Source organism: Macaca thibetana, chromosome 17 (assembly GCF_024542745.1).
Source record: "Macaca thibetana thibetana isolate TM-01 chromosome 17, ASM2454274v1, whole genome shotgun sequence".
Lineage (NCBI taxonomy): Eukaryota > Metazoa > Chordata > Mammalia > Primates > Cercopithecidae > Macaca > Macaca thibetana.
In genome coordinates this window covers 23,622,294-23,644,779 of record NC_065594.1, presented here as the reverse complement: position 1 = coordinate 23,644,779, position 22,486 = coordinate 23,622,294, and the positions used below count along the sequence as shown (strand labels likewise).

At 37.6% G+C, this 22,486-nt stretch overlaps 1 protein-coding gene and 1 long non-coding RNA gene across 6 annotated transcripts in view; both read right to left on the bottom strand.

The window, feature by feature from the left end:
- The window catches only part of GPALPP1 (GPALPP motifs containing 1), a 49,922-nt gene that overhangs the window by 912 nt on the left and 26,524 nt on the right, over positions 1-22,486 (bottom strand). For 2 of the 5 annotated variants that reach the window (XM_050766217.1, XM_050766220.1), the window contains 5 exons: positions 21,727-21,858; positions 21,236-21,400; positions 16,586-16,684; positions 8,901-9,119; positions 120-1,788 (listed from right to left, as the gene is read on the bottom strand). In XM_050766217.1, the coding sequence (XP_050622174.1) occupies positions 8,901-9,119; positions 16,586-16,684; positions 21,236-21,400; positions 21,727-21,858 (615 nt within the window). In that variant the 3' untranslated portion in view covers positions 120-1,788. Of the gene's footprint in view, positions 1-119; positions 1,789-5,420; positions 7,650-8,900; positions 9,120-16,585; positions 16,685-21,235; positions 21,401-21,726; positions 21,859-22,486 lie in introns of those variants that run through there. The other 3 variants (XR_007720731.1, XM_050766216.1, XM_050766218.1) reach the window with 3 other exon arrangements.
- Positions 2,915-22,486, bottom strand: part of LOC126940399 (uncharacterized) — a 117,735-nt gene continuing 98,163 nt past the window's right edge. The window contains exon 2 of the long non-coding RNA XR_007720737.1: positions 2,915-3,546. This is a non-coding gene — a long non-coding RNA (uncharacterized LOC126940399). The remainder of the gene's footprint in view (positions 3,547-22,486) is intronic.

Here is a 22,486-nt window from a genome sequence, read left to right as displayed (position 1 = left end):
ATGTTGCCCAGTTTGGTCTTGAACTTCTGGCCCTCAAGTGATCCTCCTGCCTTGGCCTCCTGAAGTGCTGGGATTACAAATGTGAGCCTCTGTGCCTAGCCTTTTGTTTCTTTTTAACATTCTTTCACCTACTGTTGTCTCTTCTTTGTCAGCAAGTATAGAAACTGGTATCTAAAAGTAAACTCAGTTGCTTCTGAAGTTAATACCTTAGCTGCCAAAGCACAGTTATCTAAGACCTCAAAGTAACATTAACTGGTTAATTCCCCCAAGGAAAATAGTCATAAGGTAGAGACCACTCTTTGCAGATTATCTATAGCCTACCAGTGCTCCCTTTTTGTGCTCCCTGCCTTTTCAATGTTCTGCATTTCTGAGGCATTCAGTCATCAGGCATCCCTGGCCTCAAGTCAGCCAGGGACAAGGACCTTATAATCTGACTATTCCTCTTAGGGACTTATCTATTTTAAAAGGTGCTGAAGAGACGGTAAAGTGCAATGAAACTGAATTATCATTGGCAGTAGAATCTTGAGCACTGTAGCAGCTGGTTGGTAGATGTTTGAAGGGTGAATGCTTTTAGGCATTCACTCAACAGAAGTGACAATCCATTCTTCAAGAGGCAAGTATTGCTGGTACTGGTGTTTGTTGCTATGCAACGTAAAGTGATTATGTATTTAGGAATATATAATGGGAAAACAGAACATGTAACAAGGGAGAGGGGATTGCTTTTAGGAACACATGTAAGTGCAGTGGTTCTTTTTTTTAAATTTAATTTCTTTTTAGAGACAGGGTTTCACCACATTGGCCAGGGTAGCCTTAAACTCCTGGCCTCAAGCAATCCTCCCACCTTGGCTTTCCAAAGTGCTGAGATTACAGGCATGAGCTACCTTGTCTGCACGTAAGCGCAGTGATTCTTAAACTTGAATTTACAAAGAATGGCCTGGAATAATTGTTAAAAATGAAGATTCTCTGATTCTAACCCCAAAGATTCCTATTCAATAGGTGTGGGCCTGGAGATCTGCATTTAAATGAACTCCTGGGTGATTCTGTTAGAAATAGTTTAAGGATTACAAATTAAGAGACAGACTGACCTACTGTATTTTTCAGTCCCTAAGTAAAAACATCCTGCTATGTCCAGAATTCTAAAGACTTGAGTAATACTGTTGAATCCATCTGGTGCTATTCAGTTCTTAAAAAGAATATAAATAACCCTCAATAACCAGGCCCAGGAGGAAACAAGTAATTTACAACTTCTGAAAAAAAATCTATTCTTAAATATTTATAGTTTTGATGATAAAGTATAGGTTCACTGTTCAGTTTAATGTATTAATGTTCTGATAACTAATGACAGTTATTAGTGGAGTTACATACAGGGTGTTTGCAGAGCAAGGGCCTAAGAGTGAATTCAGACACATTTGGGGAATTCTGGAAGGCCAGCAAAGTAGACCTTTGGTGTAAGAACCATCTGATCAATTCCAATGTAATGTTTATAACTTGGTTAAGAAGTATTCTCCATTGGAGGCCGGGGCAGTGGCTCACGCCTGTAATCCCAGCACTTTGGGAGTCCGAGGCGGGTGGATCACCTGAGGTCAGAAGCTCAAGACCAGCCTGGCCAACATGGTGAAACCCCGTCTCTACTAAAAAATACAGAAATTAGCCAGGTGTGGTGGCGGGCACCTGTAATCCCAGCTATCAGGAGGCTGAGGCAGGAGAATCAATTGAACCTGGAAGGTGGAGGGTGCAGTGAGCTGAGATTGCGCCATTATACTCCAGTCTGGGCGACAGAGCGAGACTCTGTCTCAAAAAAAAAAAAAAAAGTATTCTCCATTAGGAAGCTTCCTTTCACCTCCCAGGACTGGGTTAGATGCTCCTATATAGGCTTCATAGTATCACTAGATACTATGAAGACCCAACCCTGAGCCATCATATTTCTCACAATATACCCACCACACTGGTGCAGTTCTTCAAACACCAAAGAACTAAAGCTTCAGGGCATTTGCATATGTGATCAGTCACTTTTCACACTGCTAGCTTTTCATTTTTTTAGGTTTCAGCTTAAATGACACATCTTCAGAGACTTCTTCTCACCCTGATTCGATAGAATGCCCATCCTCAACTACTTGTTCTAGTCTCTCACCACCCTGTTTTCTAACAGCTATCAACAATGTGCAATTACTTGATCTTTTTTACTCAGATCTTTTTCTGCTCTCCCACTAGAATATAAAATCACAAATCAACGAATCTGCTTTACTTATCTGTGAATACCCTGGAAGTGACCAGCACAGAATCTTCTCCCAGGCAGGAAGATTATGCCTGCCTGGTTCACCATCGTGTCCTTAGCACCTAGTATGCACTGAGGCATTTAATAATGTTTATTGAATAAATGAACAAACATATAAGCTCCTCAAGAAATACTTATTATCGGGAAATGATCTGAGAAAGCAAAGGTTCTCTTTTTGACCCTACATGTTCAGATTCCTATCATTCAATGCTTAGTTTTTATGTTGCAAAGCATCTCTTTTGGTCACTTTCAATTTGGGAGGTAGAGAGACCAAACCAAACCAAAGAAACTCATACTCAAACAATCCAGAAAAACCTACCCACTGTTACAGGTCCTGTGATAGGAAGAACAATGGAATCTTGGTTATAACCCAGTGCCACAGTGCTCTCAAGAGCATTTCCAGTTTGTCTGTCTCGTGTTTCTAAATAAACAGACAATATCTGTATAGTTACCTTAGGATAATGAAAACCTGGCAAACGAGTTGTCTAGAGTTAAAGTTGTTGTTGTTGTTGTTTACAATAGCTTACAATGATCTGGATGGCCGGAATAAACCTTTGCAGAATATTATCTTTACCAATACTGCCTGCTTCAGAAAAGCTAATAATGTTAAAACAAAACAAAAATAAAAACTACAACTTCTCAGATATAGATAAAACTTTATTTATACGTAAAAAATTACATTCAGGAATTCTGTTCCTAAAAACATTCTCTTAGTAAAGCTCAAAATGAAAAGGTTGAAAGGGGCAGTGAACAGCTTTTTAACTGTGTACACACTGCAGTCACAAGCAATTTTTTAAGCTGCAAAAATCACCTCTCCTAAGTAGCATGAGCTTTTGAAACTGAAGACTTAAATCTCACGATGGCATCAAAAGCTAAAGCAAAATAAATCAATATTCTGAAACAGAAGACTTGGCTGTCGATGTTAATGGGGTGCTATCTCCAACCACTTTCCATCATGTTACTTCTTCCTCTTAGTTGTAACTCAACAAATAACTTTTTCTAATAATACCTATCACTGCATGGAAAAAATGAAAAGAGAAGTGATAAGGGCCTCCTATTAGTAGTTTAATATTAACATTATCTATCCTCAATAAGAAACAAAAAATGCCATAATGTTTTAGGATAAAATTATTTATATAATAATCATTGATCTATTCTAAAGCATGTAAGCCTTGGTACCATGCAAATCACTTCTTTTTTTTTTTTGGAGATGGAGTCTCACTCTGTTGCCCAGGTTGGAGTGCAGTGGCACGATCTCGGCTCACTGCAACCTCTGCCTCCCGGGTTCAAGCAATTCCTCTGCCTCAGCCTCCCGAGTAGCTGGGACTACAGGCGCACGCTGCCACCACGCCCGGCTAATTTTTTATATTTTAGTAGAGACAGGGTTTCATCGTGTTGCCCAGGCTGGTCTCGAACTCCTGAGCTCAGGCAATCCGCCTGCCTTGGCCTCCCAAAGTGCTAGAATTACAGGCGTGAGCCACGGCACCTGGCCAACCTCCACTTCACTTCTAAATAAATTGTTAATTCAAAGAATCATTCAGGCCAGGCGTGGTGGCTCACACCTGTAATCCCAGCACTTTGGGAGGCCAAGGTGGGCAGATCACCTGAGGTCAGGAGTTTGAGACCAGTCTGACTAACATGGTGAAACCCCGTCTCTACTAAAAATACAAAAATTAGCCAGGCGTGGTGGTGGGCGCCTGTAGTCCCAGCTACTCAGGAGGCTGAGGCAGAAGAATCGCTTGAACCCGGGAGGTGGAGGTTGCAGTGAGCTGAGATCACGCCATTGCACTCCAGCCTAGGCAACAAGAGTGAGACTCCATTGCAAAAACAAAAAACAAAACAAAGAATCATTTGATGTTAAAAATGATAAATGTCAAGTGGTTGCTACATCTAAACAAGATTAAAAACTCTTAGATCAGGGCTTTTCTTTTTTTTTTTTTTTTTCCTTTTCTTTTTTTTTTTTTTTTAGAGCAAGACTTAATTTACTATGTTGTGCCCAATACAAAAAGGATTTCATTTATCTGGTAAGGCGGTCTTACTAGGGGTGTACCCACCATCTGTCGTGTTTTGTTATATCCCTCCTTACTTCCCCACCTGCTAAACCAAATAACCCCACTATTTACTTACCAGTAATGTGGTTACTATTTGAAGCATCTAAACCTATTGGAGATGACAATTTAGAGAGCTGGACAAAATCATATAATTTCAAGTATAATAAACTTAAATGGCACCTTCGATGGTACGAACATTAAAAGTATCTGCTCCTAACTATCACAAGAACAGAAAACCAAACACCGCATGTTCTCACTCATAGGTGGGAACTGAACAATGAGATCACTCGGACTCAGGAAGGGGAACATCACACACCGGGGCCTATCATGGGGTGGGGGGAGGGATTGCATTGGGAGTTATACCTGATGTAAATGACGAGTTGATGGGTGCAGCACAGCAACATGGCACAAGTATACATATGTAACAAACCTGCACATTATGCACATGTACCCTACAACTTAAAGTATAATAATAATAAATAAATTAAAAAAAAAAAAAAATAAAGTTGGCAAAAAAAAAAAAAAAAAAAAAAAAAAAGAAATTTTAATTTTATTCTAAAAAAAAAAAAAAAAAAAAAAGTATCTGCTCCATTATATGAACTTAGTGTTGCTCTTTTTTCTTCTTCATTTTTAAATTTCAAAAGAGGTCACATTCCTATGATACTTGGCCAAAAAATGTAGGAAATTAAAAGGTCCTTATTAAAATGTCTTCTGCCAGATGGAAAGGAGACTTGATTCAATTAGGTCTTTTGCGGCTTCGGAAGTGGGGAGGGATGAAATAAAGAACACCTTTCCATCCTGTGCAATAGCTACTTTGCCCTTCAATACTCTTGTATTGGGATTAGTCTCTCTGTGGGGCAAAACAACCTCTGAAACTGGCCTTACATTGTGTCAAAATTATCCTCAGGTTGGCACAAAAGAGCATTAGCTCCAAAGCCAGTAAGGTAGTAACTTCTGGAAGCATTAGGCGGAAAGCAGAGGTTTCTCTCCTTTATGCCAAGGTCATGGTCACTCCAAAGTTGAGGGATGAAACAGTAAATATATAATACAGAAATATCCCTATTCTCTTTAAATGAGAAAAACAAAGAAAAGTAAGTATCCAAAGATAACAGTTTTACTTTAAAAAATACAAATTTCTCAAAAATATGTTAAGAATTTACATAACGAAGAGGAGCTAGAAAATAGTTTTTCCTTTCATTGGGAAAAAATTATAACAAATAATATTAATGCAATGGAGATACTCTTGTACAAAATTTTGTGTTCAGAAAATACTGCTCATTAAAAATGACATTTTTAGTCAAAAGGTAGCTCTGTTCAATTTTGAGTACGTAAGAAAGTTTTTCAATTTGCTTAGGAGAATAATTCATCTATTTATTTATTTATTTATTTATTTATTTATTTAGAGATGGAGCTTCGCTCTTGTTGCCCAGGCTGGAGTGCAGTGGTGCGATCTTGGCTCACTACAACCTCTGCCTCCCAGGTTCAAGTGATTCTCCTGCTTTAGCCTCCCGAGTAGCTGGGATTACAGGCGACCGCCACCACACCCGACTAATTTTTATATTTTTAGTAGAGATGGGATTTCACCATGTTGGTCAGGCTGGTCTCGAACTCCTGACCTCAGGTGATCCACCCACCTCGGCCTCCCAAAGTGCTGAGATTATAGGTGTGAGCCACTGCGCCCAGCTAATTCATCTTTTTAATAGCAACGCTCCATTAGTTTGCTATGGTTTACACTGATGCCATGGAAAAACTATATTGTACTGTTATTATTAGAGGAAGAATAATTTGTACCATCATATAAATAGTTTACTCAGTTTTCATAAAGCTTACAGGAACTAGGAATCAGAATCTTTTTCCATTAAAAATTTGTGTCTCGGCTGGGCGTGGTGGCTCATGCCTGTAATCCTAGCACTTTGGGAGGCCAAGGCAGGTGGATCACCTGAGGTCTAGAGTTCGAGACCAGCCTGGAACAATATACAGTGAAACTCCATCTCTACTAAAAAATACAAAAATTAGCTGAGTGTGATGGCGCATGCCTGTAGTCCCAGCTACTTGGGACACTGAGGCAGGAGACTTGCTTGAACCCAGGAGGTGGAGGTTGTAGTGAGCCGAGATCACAGCACTCTACTCCAGCCTGGGTGACAGAGCAAGATTCTGTCTCTCAAAAAAACAAAAATAAACAACAATAAAAATTTGTGTCTCATCAAAACTAGAATACTAGTGGAACAATTGGGATTAATCTGCAAGAAAATATAACTTATAGAATTGCCATTTATTTAACAATAGTTTAATAGTTTAAATAAAATTTATCATCTTATAAATTTACCATCGTAAGAGGCAGTGCTTAAAGCATTACAAACTTATAATACTCCCAATTAGGAGGGTTATGATTATAAATTTTCCATTTCCATTTTTGTATTTAGGGATTATAAATTTTTTTTAAAAGGCTATTCACGATTGATATGACCCCCGTAAATTAGCTAAAAAAAAAGGTTATGACCCCATATATTAGCTACAAACTGTTAAGTACAGTATATAAATGAGTAAAGTCAGATTGTCCCAAAGCAAAGTTCCAGGACTCAGAAAGCTTTGGTTGAGATCATAGAGATTGAGTCTTACAGATTTCACACTGCCAACAGTTAATGGCATATCTTGTCCTGATTGCCTCCCCTAGAAATACGAACTATTAAAGTTGGAAAAACCAAAATAGTTTTCCCTTAGCACATGAGATAACCCAGAGATCTTTCTGACTTAAAAACAATTAAAAAAATTAAACAACAAATAAAAAGCCCTGAGTACTAAAACAAGAAAACTGATTACAAAACAGGCAAAACCCATACCCTCTATTTTCAAGTAAATTTGTATTCACTGGCTGCAGTTTAAAGGGAAATAACAACACATTTCAAAGTCACGGATTTACAGGAAGGACTTGACACACTGACTCCAGGGCAGGTTAGGTATATTTCACGAGGAGGTCCAGGCTGTGGTAGAGATTTGGCAGTCAGTCCTGACCAGACCTTAGAGGGTACTTGTGAGACACCACAAAAATCAGGGGGAATGGAAGCCTCTTAAAATAATTATTTGAAGAAAAGCCCATAATTCCCCATACTTCCACAGAAGCTAAAGGCACATAGAATATCCTGTTCTATATAAGAAACATTTGTTTTATGTTTCCACATGACCTTAAAAGGACACAAAGAACAAGGTAATCTGTATGTTTTTTAAGATTAAAATAATCTCTAATCTTAAGAAGCCAAAAACAAAGAAATAAAGATGGACAAAGAGTATTCTTCAACTTTTCTTCATTGCACAGGGAAATCCCCCTGAGGTAAGAATAAGAAAACTCAGTAAGTTGGAAAATATTTATAAATTTAACTATATTTCCCTCAAAAATCACATTTGAATATTGATATAGGTTTCATACAATTAAAAATCATAAAGATTTGAAGAAGCAACCTCAGCTTTTATGTAATTTTTTTTCTTTTTCTCTTTTTCTTTCATTTTTGAGACGGAGTCTCTTGCTCCTGTCACCCAGGCTAGAGTGCAGTGGCACGATCTCGGCTCACTGTAACCTCCGCCTCCCAGGTTCAAGCAATTCTTCTGCGTCAGACTCCCAAGTAGCTGGGATTGCAGGTGCGTGCCACCACACCTGGGTAATTTTTTTTTTTTTTAATATATTTTTATTAGAGATGGGGTTTCACCATGTTGTTCAGGCTGGTCTCGAACTCCCGACCTCAGGTGATCCACCCGCCTCAGCCTCCCAAAGTGCTAGGATTACAGGTGTGAGCCACTGGCCTCTTTTTTTTTTTTTTCTAAAGAGACGAGGTCTCACTTTGTTGCCCAGGCTGGAGTGCAATGGCACAATCACAGCTCACTGCTGCCTCGAATTCCTAGGCTCAAGGGATCCTCCCACCTTAGGCTGCTGAGTAGCTGGGACTGTAGGTGTGCTCCACTGCACCTGGCTAGTTTTTTGTAGATATGGGGTCTCACCATCTTAAGCAGGCTGGTCTCAAACTACTGGGCTCAAGTGATCCTCCCACACTGGCCTCCCAAAGTGTTGGGATTACAGGCGTGAGCCACTGCACCAGCTTTATGTAATTTCTTAATCACCATTCTGAACCCTTGTCAGATTGGGCTACGGATGAATATTGGAATAGTTTTGAACCTTAACTTATAGGGGACCTTTCTAAGCAACAAACATTTCCTAGTTGGGATTTTGTTTAACATACAAACTACCAGCAAGCCTTTCTTCATCTTTAATAAAGTGTGCATATTTACTCAAGTATCAGAGCACACCTTCCTTTGCTATTTCTCATACGCTGAATTTTTATTTTAACATTTTTAATAGCAATGCCCTATTAGGTTATTATGAAGGAAAGGCTATTTTTCCAGTAAGCCATATTTTTCATCCCACAAGGCTGACTTTTCAAAAATCACTGTTTACTTACAAAAATATATAATTTTTAATCTATTATAAAAGGAAATAGATTTGAGCACAATATTAAAGACAACAGAGTATTTGTAAAAGTTCACATTGATCAGTATTAAAATATACCTCACTGAAATATACTTACTTATAAAAACATATTGCCTTTGCCATGTGAAAATCTGGTGTTTAGTTCTCTAGATTTTTTTATCAGGGCCTTTTTCTGAGCTTCATCAAACCGATTAACCTTGAGATCCTTATCACGGTCAAATGGTATTCTCTCTTGAGGCTTATTTTTGTCTTCAGCTGCCTTACTCTTTAACTTTTTATGATGCATGTCCATAAGAGATTCTGATCTTTTTGATTCCTGGAGAGAGCAGGAGAGCAGAAATAAAAACTATAGTTTGTATAGATTATTGACAGAATATGATCATGAAATGGCATAATTAGATAGTAATGGTGCACATTAAGGAGGGTTATTTACAAACCCCAATAGTTGTTTTTTTTTTTCCCCAAATCCAAGACAGCATTTATAAAGAAAATATGCAATGAAAAGCATTATGGTTATTTAAATACTAAACATCAAGTACAAACCAAGAACAGGGGTGTGAAAGAAAGAGCAATCATATTGTCACTTCATAGATGTGCTGGTCTTTGAAGGCTAAATGGATGAACAGGAAGGGAAGGCACTGTCAGGCTGAAGCAAAAACAAAGGTAAAAGAAAAGTAGTAAGAGCACGGATGTGGCAAAATTCAAGGCCTGTGCAGCATATGTTGGCATGTTCCATAACCTAAGATAATTTTTGTTCCTTTCAGTTTTCTTTCTCTTTTTCCCTTAATTCCCTCATTTTTTTTTTTTTTCTTCTTAGCTAGGGTAGGTGTTCACATTTTCAGATGTATCTAGTAAGACAAGGTCTCAGCAAAAACAATTGATTTAATAAACTAGGGATTGATTACAGACCTTTGAGTATTGACTAAGGTAAAGGACAGAACAGTCCTGGATGGAAGGAGCAGGGAGGGAGATGGAAAAGGAGATGCTGGTAGTACAGACCAGCAGCCTTCAAACTGGGGTATACGTATCCCTGGGGGCTACACAGAGTAGCGTCCATGCAGTATGAAGGCATGGGTAATTTTAAGGTTATTTTTCCATGGTTCTCTACTTCTTCGTATAGTCTTTCTTACAACTGATTTGGTCTAGACTACCTCTTGTGAAGATGCCATCCCTTTCATTATAGCCCTTTCTCATTTAACAAAGGAGACTATAGAATATTATTTAGGAAAGCATAAGTCTTCAGGTTATGAGACAAAAATCTAAAATACCGGTATGATTGAAACTTCCTTTAATCAAGAAACTGTAAACACAGGAGGGCTCTGTGTCCTTCTGTGTCTGAAACACATTTCTCCTAAGAGCGTAGGGTCCTTTAGAAATGGGTTTTTTACCTTTTATTGAAATGTTCTGAATTCAGATATATTGAAGAGTGGATAATGGAAGAAAAGACAATTTTTGCTTAACAACCATACCTTTTCCAGGCCCTTCCTACTGCCAAAGAATGTACTTGAGGGGAAAGGAGTGAAGAAAGCTCAGTAAAAGCAAAATAACAAGGCACTAGTAAAAAATGCTGAAAGTGACAGTATCTTATTTTATCCAGAAGGTAAAATGGCACCTAGATCAGAATTCAAAGTATCACATGAATGGTCCTAACACATTTATTTGAATGGAAAAAGTGAATCAGAAAGTCTGGTCTGGCTGATCTGACAACCAGAAATGACTTTGTCAATTAGATTATGTGACAGACATGTTTCGTAAATTAACTGAACTCAATCTGGAGCCATAAGGTTTTAGTAGAATGTACAAAAGATAAATGAGTAAATATGTATTTAAATTGACACCATTTGCATTTTCCCATTTCTGCTCAATATACTGGGTTAAGCAAAGTACTCTTAATTATTTTATAAATATTGATAAAGTCTTTAGAAACAAACTGATTAGCAAATCAAGTGCTTTCCAGTTCTTTATGTTCAACAAAATTGAAGGAGGTTAAAAAAAAATCATCAAATATTGCTAAGAAAAAATAGGTAATCAAGGTTGGGCGCGGTGGCTCACGCCTGTAATCCCAGCACTTTGGGAGGCCAAGGTGGGTGGATCACCTGAGGTCGGGAGTTCAAGACCAGTCTGACCAACATGGAGAAACCTTGTCTCTACTAAAAATACAAAATTAGCCGTGTATGGTGGTGCATGCCTGTAAACCCAGCTACTCGGAGGCTGAGGCAGGAGAATTGCTTGAACCCGGGAGATGCAGGTTGCGGTAAGCCAAGAGCATGCCATTGCACTCCAGCCTGGGCAACAAGAGCAAAACTCTGTCTTAAAAAAAAAAAAAAAAAAAAAAAAAAAAAAAGTAATCAATACATGGAGCATGGACAAATAAACTTAAGTTCCAAATTCAGAAAAATCTGCATTGTAATGATGGTCCTGCTACTTTCAACACTGGTAACAATGGGCAAGTAATTTAAGTCTCATTTCCCCAGCTGTAAAATGGTAGTAGTCATAATGATAATTTCTAAATATTTGAAGGAAGAAGGGAGGAATTAAATGATCTAATGAATACAAAGGATTTAGTACAGTGTTGGCTATATAAGAAACAATAAATCAATGCTAAATGTTAGATTTATTGAGCATTTACTATATCCTCACAATGTATTTGTAAATTAAATGTTGTTATTCTCATTATACAGACTTGGAAAGAATGAGAAAACTTATTAATAGGATCAATGTGGAAAAAAAATCAAAGGAGATCCTAATGACTTGACAGTTAAGAGACTATTAATAATAGTTTTTGTAAATAGATCAATATGAGGTTTAAGAGAATAACTCAAATTGTTCAAAGAACTGAATGACATCGCTATAACAAAATAGGTTCATTCTCATTCACTTCTTTATAAAAACCTGGCTTCTTAACTCTTAGAAGTATAAAAAAATACAATTGATGGTAAAATCTGTCTTAATTTTTTTTGTTTCTATTTTTATTTCAATAGCTTTAGGGGTACAAGTGGTTTTTGATTACATGGATGAATTGTACAATGGTGAAGTCTGAAGTTTCAGTGTACCAGTCAACCAAGTAGTATACATTGTATGAAATCTGTCTTATTCTGGCAATAAGTAACATTCATCCAAAGACCAGGAACTAACTAGAAAAAAAGTCTTTCATTAAAAGAATAAATTAAATTTACATTTTACTTTTTACAGAGTCTTGCTGTGTCTCCAGGCTGGAGGGCAATGGTGGGATCTCGGCTCACTGCAACCTCTGCCTCCTGAGTTCAAGTGATTCTCCTGCCTTAGCCTCCTGAGTAGCTGGGATTACAGGTGCCCGCCACCATACCCAGCTAATTTTTGTATGTTTAGTAGACAGGGGGGTTCCACCATGTTGGTCAGGCTGGTCTTGAACTCCTGAACTCATGATCTGCCTGCCTCAGCCTCCCAAAGTGCTGGGATTACAGGCATAATCCACCATGCCTGGCCCTTATGATGAAAAATGTTAGATGTCAAATTAAAAAATACACAGTTTTAGGGCCAGGTGTGGTGGTTCACACCCGTAATCCCAGCACTTTGGAAGGCCAAGGCAGGCAGATGACCTGAGGTCAGGAGTTCAAGATCAGCCTAGCCAACATAGTGAAACCCTGTCTCTACTAAAAATACAAAAATTAGCCAGTATGGTGGTATGTGGTTGGGAGTCTGAGGCAAGAGAATCACTTAAACCCAGGAGGTGGAGATTGCAGTAAGCCGAGATCGCGCCACTGCACTCCAGCCAGGGCAATGGAGCAGAGCGAGACTCAGTCTCAAAACACACACACACACACACACACACACACACACACACGCCAGGGCAATGGAGCAGAGCGAGACTCAGTCTCAAAAACACAACACACACACACACACACACACACACACACACACACACACACGCCAGGGCAATGGAGCAGAGCGAGACTCAGTCTCAAAACACACACACACACACACACACACACACACACACACACACACACCCAGGGCAATGGAGCAGAGCGAGACTCAGTCTCAAAACACACACACACACACACACACACACACACACACACACACACAGAGTTTTAGGGGATACCAAGCAAAAACACTTGAAGATTGCTGGTCTCCAGCACTGACGGGTTGAAAAGAAATATAGATTGCCTGTCCTATCATAGATTTAGTGAATCAAAACTGCCAACTGTGGGTCTCAGAAACCTCGCTTTTACTGCCCAAGTTCTGATAGAGGTGATCCATGGGATGTGGAACTCACTTTTGGATCATTCTTTCTAGTAGTTTGGTATTAATAGGAGATAGGATGCCAATACAAAGGAGTGTAGTAAGGTGAATTTTAGGATGGAAAACCATATATGTAGCATTATATGTATGTATAAATGTAAAAAAGCTACACTATCAAAACTTGATCTTTTAGCTCCATTTCTCCACATTTCTCCTTCCTTCCTTGCTTTCACATCTTTCCTTGCTAATGAGATAATAATTCCTTAGTGAGGTGGTAATGATGAAGGTTGACAGGCTAACAAGAGTTGGAAGGGGAAAGCCTAAATATATAACAAAGACCTGGAGAAAATTGAGAACAAAGTTTGAGCAGATGTGTGGAGATGTGAGAAAGAATGGAGTTGTAGGGATCTAACTACTTTACCTAAAGCCACTACTGAGGAAAATGATTTATAACAATGAGCAAAATTGTATGTAAGGTAACAAAAAGCAAACAAAAATGGAGAAATAAAGATGTCAGGTTTCAAGGTACTGATTATTCCTTATATTAGCAAATGAACCATCAATAGAGACAGAGGAATACATTAAATCACTGGACTATTATTATACAATCAATCCAAACAATTCAAGTGCTCAAACTCATGATGATAAAAGAAATAAACTTTTATATCAGTTGTTTCAGGTGTACTACTGTTGGTCTGATTTAGGATAATTTGCACATTGTGACACACAGGACCAAACTAGAGCCAAAATATAATAAAATAATAAATAACACCTAGAAGCAGTCAATTCACTGAAAATCAAAAGCTGAAAGCCGATTGATGTAAGAGATTAATCTGCTAAATGACTAACTTGCTGACTTACCACATTTAATCATTTAACATAAATGTTTGCATTTTCTAACAATATACAATACTTACAGCATTTTTTATTTATTAAAAAAATTTTTTTTTAGAGACAGGGTCTTGCTCTGTATAGACCCTGCAGTGGAGTGCAGTGGTGTGGTCATAGCTCACTGTAACCTCAAACTCCTAGGCTCAAGTGATCCTCCAACTCCAGCCTCCCAAGTAGCTGGGACTTCGAGTGTGTGCCATCACACCTGGCTAATTTTTTACCTTTTTATTTTGGTAGAGATGGGGTCTTGCTATACTGCCCATCTCTTGGCCTCAGAAGATCCTCCCGTCTCAGTCTCCCCCAAAGTGCTGGGATTACATGTGTGAGCCACCATGGTTGGCCAACAGCAATTCATTTTTGAATAAGATGTGTTTGTAACAGCTTTTGAAAACTAATGCCAAACTTCTACTTGATTGGTTTTTGTCTTCATTAAAGTATTTTAAAGACTGCTCGATTTATCAAAAGCTACAGTTTCTAGAGTGGCTTAGTCTTAAGACTATATTAATACTTTGAATAGAAAGTATCTGGAATTTCAGCTTTCAGGGTTCAGATTAGAACCCTATTTTTTTGGATGCATTTTAAAGTAAACTGTAAACATCACTACATGTCCCCCTAAATACCTAGGCATGCATTTGAGTTCAATATTTGTTTATATATATATATATATTTTTAAGATGAATATACATATGATAAAATACATAAATATTAAGTGTATATTCAATGAGTTTTATAGCTCAAAATCCAATCCAGATCTGGAACCTTTCTATCACTTCAGGCATACGCTGTTTCCTAGTCAAATTCCATACCCCAATTCCAACTACTAGCATTCTGATTTTTTTCCCACCATAGATGCATTTTGCTTATTGTACAGCTCCATATAAACATAATAAGAAGTATGTACTTGCTTGTGTAAGACTTCTTTCACTCAGTATGACTTTGAGATTCATGCATGTTGGATTTATTTGTAATGTGTTCCTTTTTATTGGTGAGTAGTTTCATTTATACCACAGTTTGGTTTTCTTTCTCTTACTGATCAACATTTGAGCTGCTTACAGTATTTAACTATTATGAACAAAGCGTCTATGAACATTCTTGGGTAAATTTTTTTGAGGCTATTAAGAATAACACGTTCAACTCTTTGTGTGGATGTGTTTTCATTTGTCTTAGGAAAATACCCAGGAGGAAAATAGCAGGGTACGTGTCTGTTTAGTTTGATAAGAAATGCCAGTTTGGAAAAAGGCTTAGCTTATTTATCTTCAGTCATTGGTCTTTTCTTACATAACTCATTATGGCTGTAAATTTTCCCTCTAAATACCACTTCATATGGCATCCCACACATTGTGATATGTTGTATTTTTGTCATTCAGGTCTACATTTTTCTAATTTCCATTATCATTTTTTCTTTGATACAAAGTTTAAATGTTGAGTTTTTCTGATTTCCAGTTTTTTTTTTAATTTTTATTTTTTTGAGACAAGGTCTCGCTCTGCCATCCAGATTGGAGTGCAGTGGCACAATCATGGCTTGACTCAACCAATCGGTCTGCCTCAGCATCCTAAAGTGCTGGGATTATAGACATGAGCCACTACAACTGGCCATAGTGGGTTTTTAAGATATTCTGAATCCAAACTTCAATTCTTTGTGGTCAGATAATTTGGGTTGAATGATAGTAATTCCTTCGATTTTGTTGATACTTGACTTCTGAGCACCTGGTCAGTTTTCATAAATACTTCAAGTGAGCTAAGTTTTTGGTCAATTTCCAAAAATGTTTTAAGCATGCTTCACTGTGGTACTGGTTAACATATATATAATAAATCAAGCTAACTATATTTTAGAGCTTATGGAATTTTCTTTAATACACTGGGAACAGAAAATAATTTTCCTAAACACCTTTCAGGGACCAATGGGTTCAGTAATTTACATTTATTCTTTGAGCTGGGACATTTATCATTTTCCTTTTCTTTTTGTACAGGCACCATCCAACATTTGCCTTTTTTTTTTTAAGACAGAAGATAACAAAATAATATGCCAAATGAATACTGACTGTTTAGTTTATAAATTTAGATTGAACTACATTCAAAAAACGTTTTTTCTCCCATATTTAAATATTTACATCCAACATTCCAAATCTGTTTATAATGTAAACATTTATAAATGGAAGATCTCCATGAGTGAGCAGGGGTCTTGCTTTCTCTCATCAAGTGCTACCTATCTCTAATAATTAGATTTCTGCTAATTTAATATGTAAAATGTGAATTGGAAATATCTGTGAAAAACACAGAAGAATTTTATAAAAACATATATATATGCAACAGAGTTTATTTCAGGATAGATGTATAAAAAGTACATGGTAAAGAGGTAGACATATAAAAGAAAGAGAAATAAGCAAAAGAGAAAAAAATAAACACAGAACTAAAAGATAGGGGGAAAAGGGCTATATATTTTGTTTCTGTTTTTTTTTTTTTGAGGCAGGGAGGCTTTCAAGTGATCCTCACAACTCAGTTGGCTCATTAAAAAAATATGTTTTTAGAAACAAGGTCTTGCTATGTTGCCCAAGCTGGTCTTGAACTTTGGCCTCAAGTGATCCTCCTGCCTCAGCCTCCCAAGTAGCTGGGATTATAGGCAAGAGTCATCACACCTGGCTCTATATATCTTATTTTCTTACTTACATTGTATGAAGATACCTGCTCAGCCAGTCTCTTATCTCTTCCTGATAATATATGTTCTTCATCTTTCTTACCGGATGACTTCCTTGCTTCTTGTGTTTCCTGAGGAATGAACACAGATAACACACTACTGAATCATAAAATTAAGATAAAACAAAAAATAAATATTATTTTTACTTAGATTAAGTAACAAGAGACACAACTAAGCCAGGTTTGTGAAATCCCTTCTGATTAGAAATATTAACATACTTGGCCAGGCGTAGTGACTCACGCCTGTAATCCTAGCACTTTGGGAGGCCGAGGCAGGCGAATCACCTGAGGTGAGGAGTTCGAGACCAGCCTGGGCAACATGGTGAACCCTCATCTCTACCAAAAATATAAAAGTTAGCTGGGCGTGGTGGTGGGCACCTGTAATCCCACCTAATCCAGAGGCTGAGGCAGGAGAATCGCTTGAATCTGGGAGGCAGAGGTTACAGTGAGCTGAAATCGTTCCACTGCACTCCAGCCTGGGAGACAGAGTGAGACTCGGTCTCATTAAAAAAAAAAAAATCAAAATATTAACATACTTGATAAGGGATCAGTTACTGCTCTAGTCTATGATTTTCTTGAAAACAAGGAAAAAAAAAACCACCCCACTCAACCTATTTATTGAACTCAGGATGAGTTTGACTAACAGTGGTGAGAGGTGGAAGTGAAAATAAGGCTTAAAAAGATATCCTACATTACTGTTTTCTAAAATAATAAAATCACCCTGTAGGAAAACAAACAAACAAACAAAAAACAAAGAAAAGGAAATAAAAGGTGTACATTTTGAAAAAAAGAAAAAAAGAAAAATTGTGTTTATTCACAGATCCTAGCACTGTGTAGCAAACTGTGGACTGTGTAGCAAACTCCAAAGAATTTACCAAAAAACTCCTGGAACTACTAAGCAAGTATAGCAAAGTTGCAGGATACAAGATCAATATACAAAATATAGCAGCAAGAGGCTGGGCGTGGTAGCTCACACCTGCAATCCTAGTACTTTGGGAGGCAGAGGCAGGCAGACTGCCTGAGCTCAGGATTTCGAGACCACGCTGGGCAACATGGTGAAACCCCTGTCTCTACTAAAATACAAAAAATTAGCTGGGCGTGGTGGCGAGTGTTTGTGGTCTCAGCTATTCGAGAGGCTGAGACACAAGAATTGCTTGAACCTGGAAGGCAGAGGTTGCAGTGAGCTGAGATGGTGCCACTGCACTCCAGCCTGGGCAACAGAGTAAGATTCTGTCTCAAAAAAAAAAAAAGAAGAAGAAAAAAAAAATATATATATATCAATATCAGCAAGAAACAACTAGAATTTGAAACAAAACTATCATTTATATTAGCACAGGCACACACACACACAAAGTGTCTAGTCTAACACATTTTATTTAGAAAAAATGTTACAGTAATATTCTACAGCATATGCTCCCAAGCAGGAATGGGGAAGGCCCATATAAAAACTACTGAAAACCACTCGTCTCTAAGCATATTCTTATTTTTATTTGCTTAGGAGGCCTCATGGACTAAAACAACACTGTATTTAATAAAGTAAGTTAAAAACATAGAAATAGTTCATTTCTACATTTTCCCAGAAAATAGATGTTTTACTTATAAAAAAAGAAAAGTGATGTTATGATACAATGGAGATAAAAACCTAACCATTTAATATTAAGAGGTAGTAGATATTGTCAAGACTGGAAAGTGAGGACATAACTGATCTCATTCAATTAATGTATGTAAAACACTTTCAATACTTTCTAAAGAGCAATCTTTTTTTTTTTTTTTTTTAGACGAAGTCTCACTCTGTCGCCCAGGCTGGAGTGCAGTGGCACAATCTTGGCTCACTGCAAGATCTGCCTCCTGGGTTCATGCCATTCTCCTGCCTTAGCCTCCCGAGTAGCTGGGACTACAGGCGCCCGCCACCATGCCTGGTTAATTTTTTGTATTTTTAGTAGAGACAGGGTTTCACCGGGTTAACCAGGATGGTCTTGATCTCCGGACCTTGTGATCCACCCACCTCAGCCTCCCAAAGTGTTGGGATTACAGGTATGAGCCACCGTGCCCGGCCAAGAGCAATCTTCTTTTAGGCCATATTGGCTAAATTAATGTGAGAACAGTAGAGGTATGAGAGGTATGCTGGAAAATCAAATATAAGAAGTAGGATGGAGTGGAGGGAATCTATCAAGAAGGAAATATGGCTAAGATCTGTTATAAAAATTAGTCATGAACTTTACACAGGATCAAAGACAACAGAAAATGAATAGCTCTGTGATACTATATAGTTTGTGACATAAATGTATGTGTGTGGTACTGTATTCTGTAATGTAGTGTTATATACAATTTAAGACTTATTAATAATCCCTTTATGAGTCCACTGTAAATACTAAACAAAACATTTCAGCACAGAAAAGAATGACCAGGTCTAAAGAACTCAGTCATAGGGATTAAAATCTCTTAAGTTCAAACAATATAGCCTGGTTTCCATGTGTTCCATTATTCCATGATATTTTCCTCCAAGGAAGACTCCCTACATATCTGGTTGTAAGCTAGACATCTATTCATCTACAATGAGAAACAGGATATAAAAAAGAACAAATAAATAAGGACACAAATAAAAAGGCATGTAAGCAAGGGAATTAATTGTCTTTTTGGAGACAATCTTAAAGGCTAAATTATAAAAACTGCAATAAATAATTATTATTTCAAAACCAGCTAAGAAATAATAGGCATTCCAACACCAGCCTTTCAAGGTTTTTGTGGCTCTCTTGGATCCACATCCTTTGCTGCCTCTCCTGCCCCTATGTGTGTTGGTTCGCCTCACCTTCCTATTATAACTGTCAGATTCTCTTTAATCTTAGGACAAAAAAGAAATTATGCATAATGTTGCCTACTATGCAGGCAGGGTGCTCAAGTGTGGAGACTGCAACACGCCCTCCACACTTTAATGGTACCACTGTTTATTTCACAGGCAATTCTCCAGTAAAATGGAAAGTCCTTAAGGAGCTCTTGCCTCTTTCTATCACCTGCAACCAAATACAATTCCTGATAGAACAGGAAAATTGATCATTCCAGATTGAAAACAGAAATCCTGATAATTCTAGGTACTGATGAGTAATATAAACAGAGCTAGTTCATTCCAGATTGAAAACAGAAATCCTGGTAATTCTAGGTACTGATGAGTAATATAAACAGAGCTAGTGGAATGAACTAAGTGTGGAACTGCTTTAGTCAGAACTGATGAATTTATAATCATAAGGTGACAATTAGTCAAGCATTTGAGAATTGAATGGGATGTCTTACAGAAATTAAAACCTTCAGAGAGAGGCTGCGCATAGTGGCTCACGCCTGTAATCCCAGCACTTTGGGAGGATTGCTTGAGCCCAGGAGTTTGAGACTAGCCTGGACAACACAGCAAGGCCTTGTCTCTACAGAAATAAAAAATAAAAAAATTAGTTGTGTGCCTGCAGTCCCAGCTCCTCAGGAGGCTGAGGCAGGAGGATCACCTGAGCCCAGAAGTTTGAGGGCTGCAGTGAGCTATGACTGCGCCACTGCAGTCCAACCTGGGTGACAGAGACACCCTGTCTCTTAAAAAACAAACAAACAAAAAAACAAAAAGAAAAAACCAAACCCCACAGATGGACTAAATTGAAGGAGTAGTACTGGGGATACTGGTTTAATACCTAATATACAACGAAATATTTTGTAACAGAAAAAGATTCAAGAAGAGAAAATTAAAAATAATGTATTTTATGCATACAGATTTTTTTTTTTTTTTTTTTGAGATGGAGTTTTGCTCTGTTGCCCAGGCTGGAGTACAGTGGCACAATCTTGGCTCACTGCAGCCTCCGCCTACTGGGTTCAACTGATTCTCCTGCCTCGGCTTCCCAAGTAGCTGGGATTATAGGTGCATGCCACCATGCCCGGCTAATTTTTTTATTTTTAATAGAGACAGGGTTTCGCCATGTTGACCAGGCTGGTCTCGAACTCCTGATTTCAGGTGATCTGCCCTCCTTGGCCTCGGAAAGTGCTGGGATTACAGGCATGAGCCACTGCGGCCAGCTGGTATTTTTTGGATAACTTAATGTATTAATGATAGTGGTTCTTGTCTATCTTGACAGTAACATGAAGTTTAGTGCACCTGAGATACGGTCATTTTGAGAGAGGTCCTCTAGGCACCATTTAATTTGCTTGGTTAATCTGCAGCATTTTTTTTTTCTAAAATATTTTAAAAGATATATGATCATAAAGATAGTATGGTGTAAAAAGACCAGGGAATCTGGTCTTTTTGACCAGGTCTAAAATGAGATTGTTTTTCATCACTTACTAGCTTTGTGACCCTAGAAACATTGACCTCATAGAGGATAGTTTCTCCATCTATAAAATAAGGTCATTATACCTATGTCTCTGAGTTTTCCTGAGGTTTAAATGAGACCGTTTATTGGGAAATAGTAAGTAAACAGCAAGCAACTGGTGTCACTTTCCTTCCTCATAATCTTGCTCCAGAGGAAAATCTGTATTATCCTTTTGGAATCATAATTTTAAAAAATAGTACCCTTAAATAATTTTGCATTGTATCTTTTCAAAATCCAGCCAACATGAACAGAAATACATTAACAAACAAACAAAGCGTCTCACCTTAGCTTTCCTTTCCCTATCAGCTGGAGTATCTGTCCAGATTGATCGATCTCCAGATGTGTCATCAGCTCTTCTCTTAAAAGTCCTTGGCCCAAGACCAAAGTCTTTCATTTCTGGAGGAAGTTCAGTCATCCATGACTCTCTTACGATGGGTTTAGATGAATCCTTTAACAGAAAAAAAGAAATGTAGCATGGAAAGTATGTATCGTGTATAAGATGAGTACATATGTATGTACAAGCAACTATGTCATGCAATTGAAGTTTTAAAGTTACTTATGTTTTTGTCACATATGTTTGTCACATACGTTACAAAGACTTTCATCCAATTTGTTACTTTTCTTTTATAGTTTCTGGGTTCTAACTCCTAAATTAAACAAAAATGTTATACCTAAAAACAAAATATATTAAAAGTTAAATGGTTTAGTGTTTATTTCTAAAATTTAGATTTTTAATCTATTTAGTGTATTTCTTAAAGTGTTTTTAAAACTTACATCATCTCCTTTGGTCAGTTTTTCTTTCATTCTCTCAGCCCTTTTTTCAAACTCTGTCGTTACGTTATAGTTAACTGGTCCTTTTGCAGGCATTGGTCCAATAATATCCTCATCTTCACTGCTGTCTGTTTCCTTTTAAAACAAGACATTATCTTTAAACCAAGAGCAGAGCTACAGGTATAAAAAATAATTCTAAATTACCTGCATTTAACTGAAACTTATTATCCATAAAAAATTAAAAAGTAAACAATGTATTGCTGGCTCATCACTGAACCATGGGGACTTTTTCCTCACCTTCCTCAAGTGCCTAGCACAGAGATGACAAATCCATGGTATGCAGACTCTCTCCCACCTCCCACCTCTCTTCCTGTGTCCATGACAGACCTCACTCTCTTCCTGAAGGACACAGATGTAGACTTAGAGCTCTTCTCAACATAGTACAATAAGTAGACAATTATATACTGTGTTGTGGCTTACTCTAACACACACACACACAAACAAACACATTCTTAGTAACTATGGATTTTGGCATATACCTCATTAGATCCTTGTAACAAAACTGTAAAATGGCACTATTTCTGGTTTTTTTTTTTTTTTTTTTTTGGAGGAGACTTAGACTTAGAGTGTAATTAGAATAAACAACTTGTCTGATTTTATAAAACTATTATCTAAGAATCAAATATTCCAAGATCAAGGCCAGTATTTTTTCTATGTATATAACAGCGATTCCCTCTATCATTTTATCTCAACTGTTAGTGAT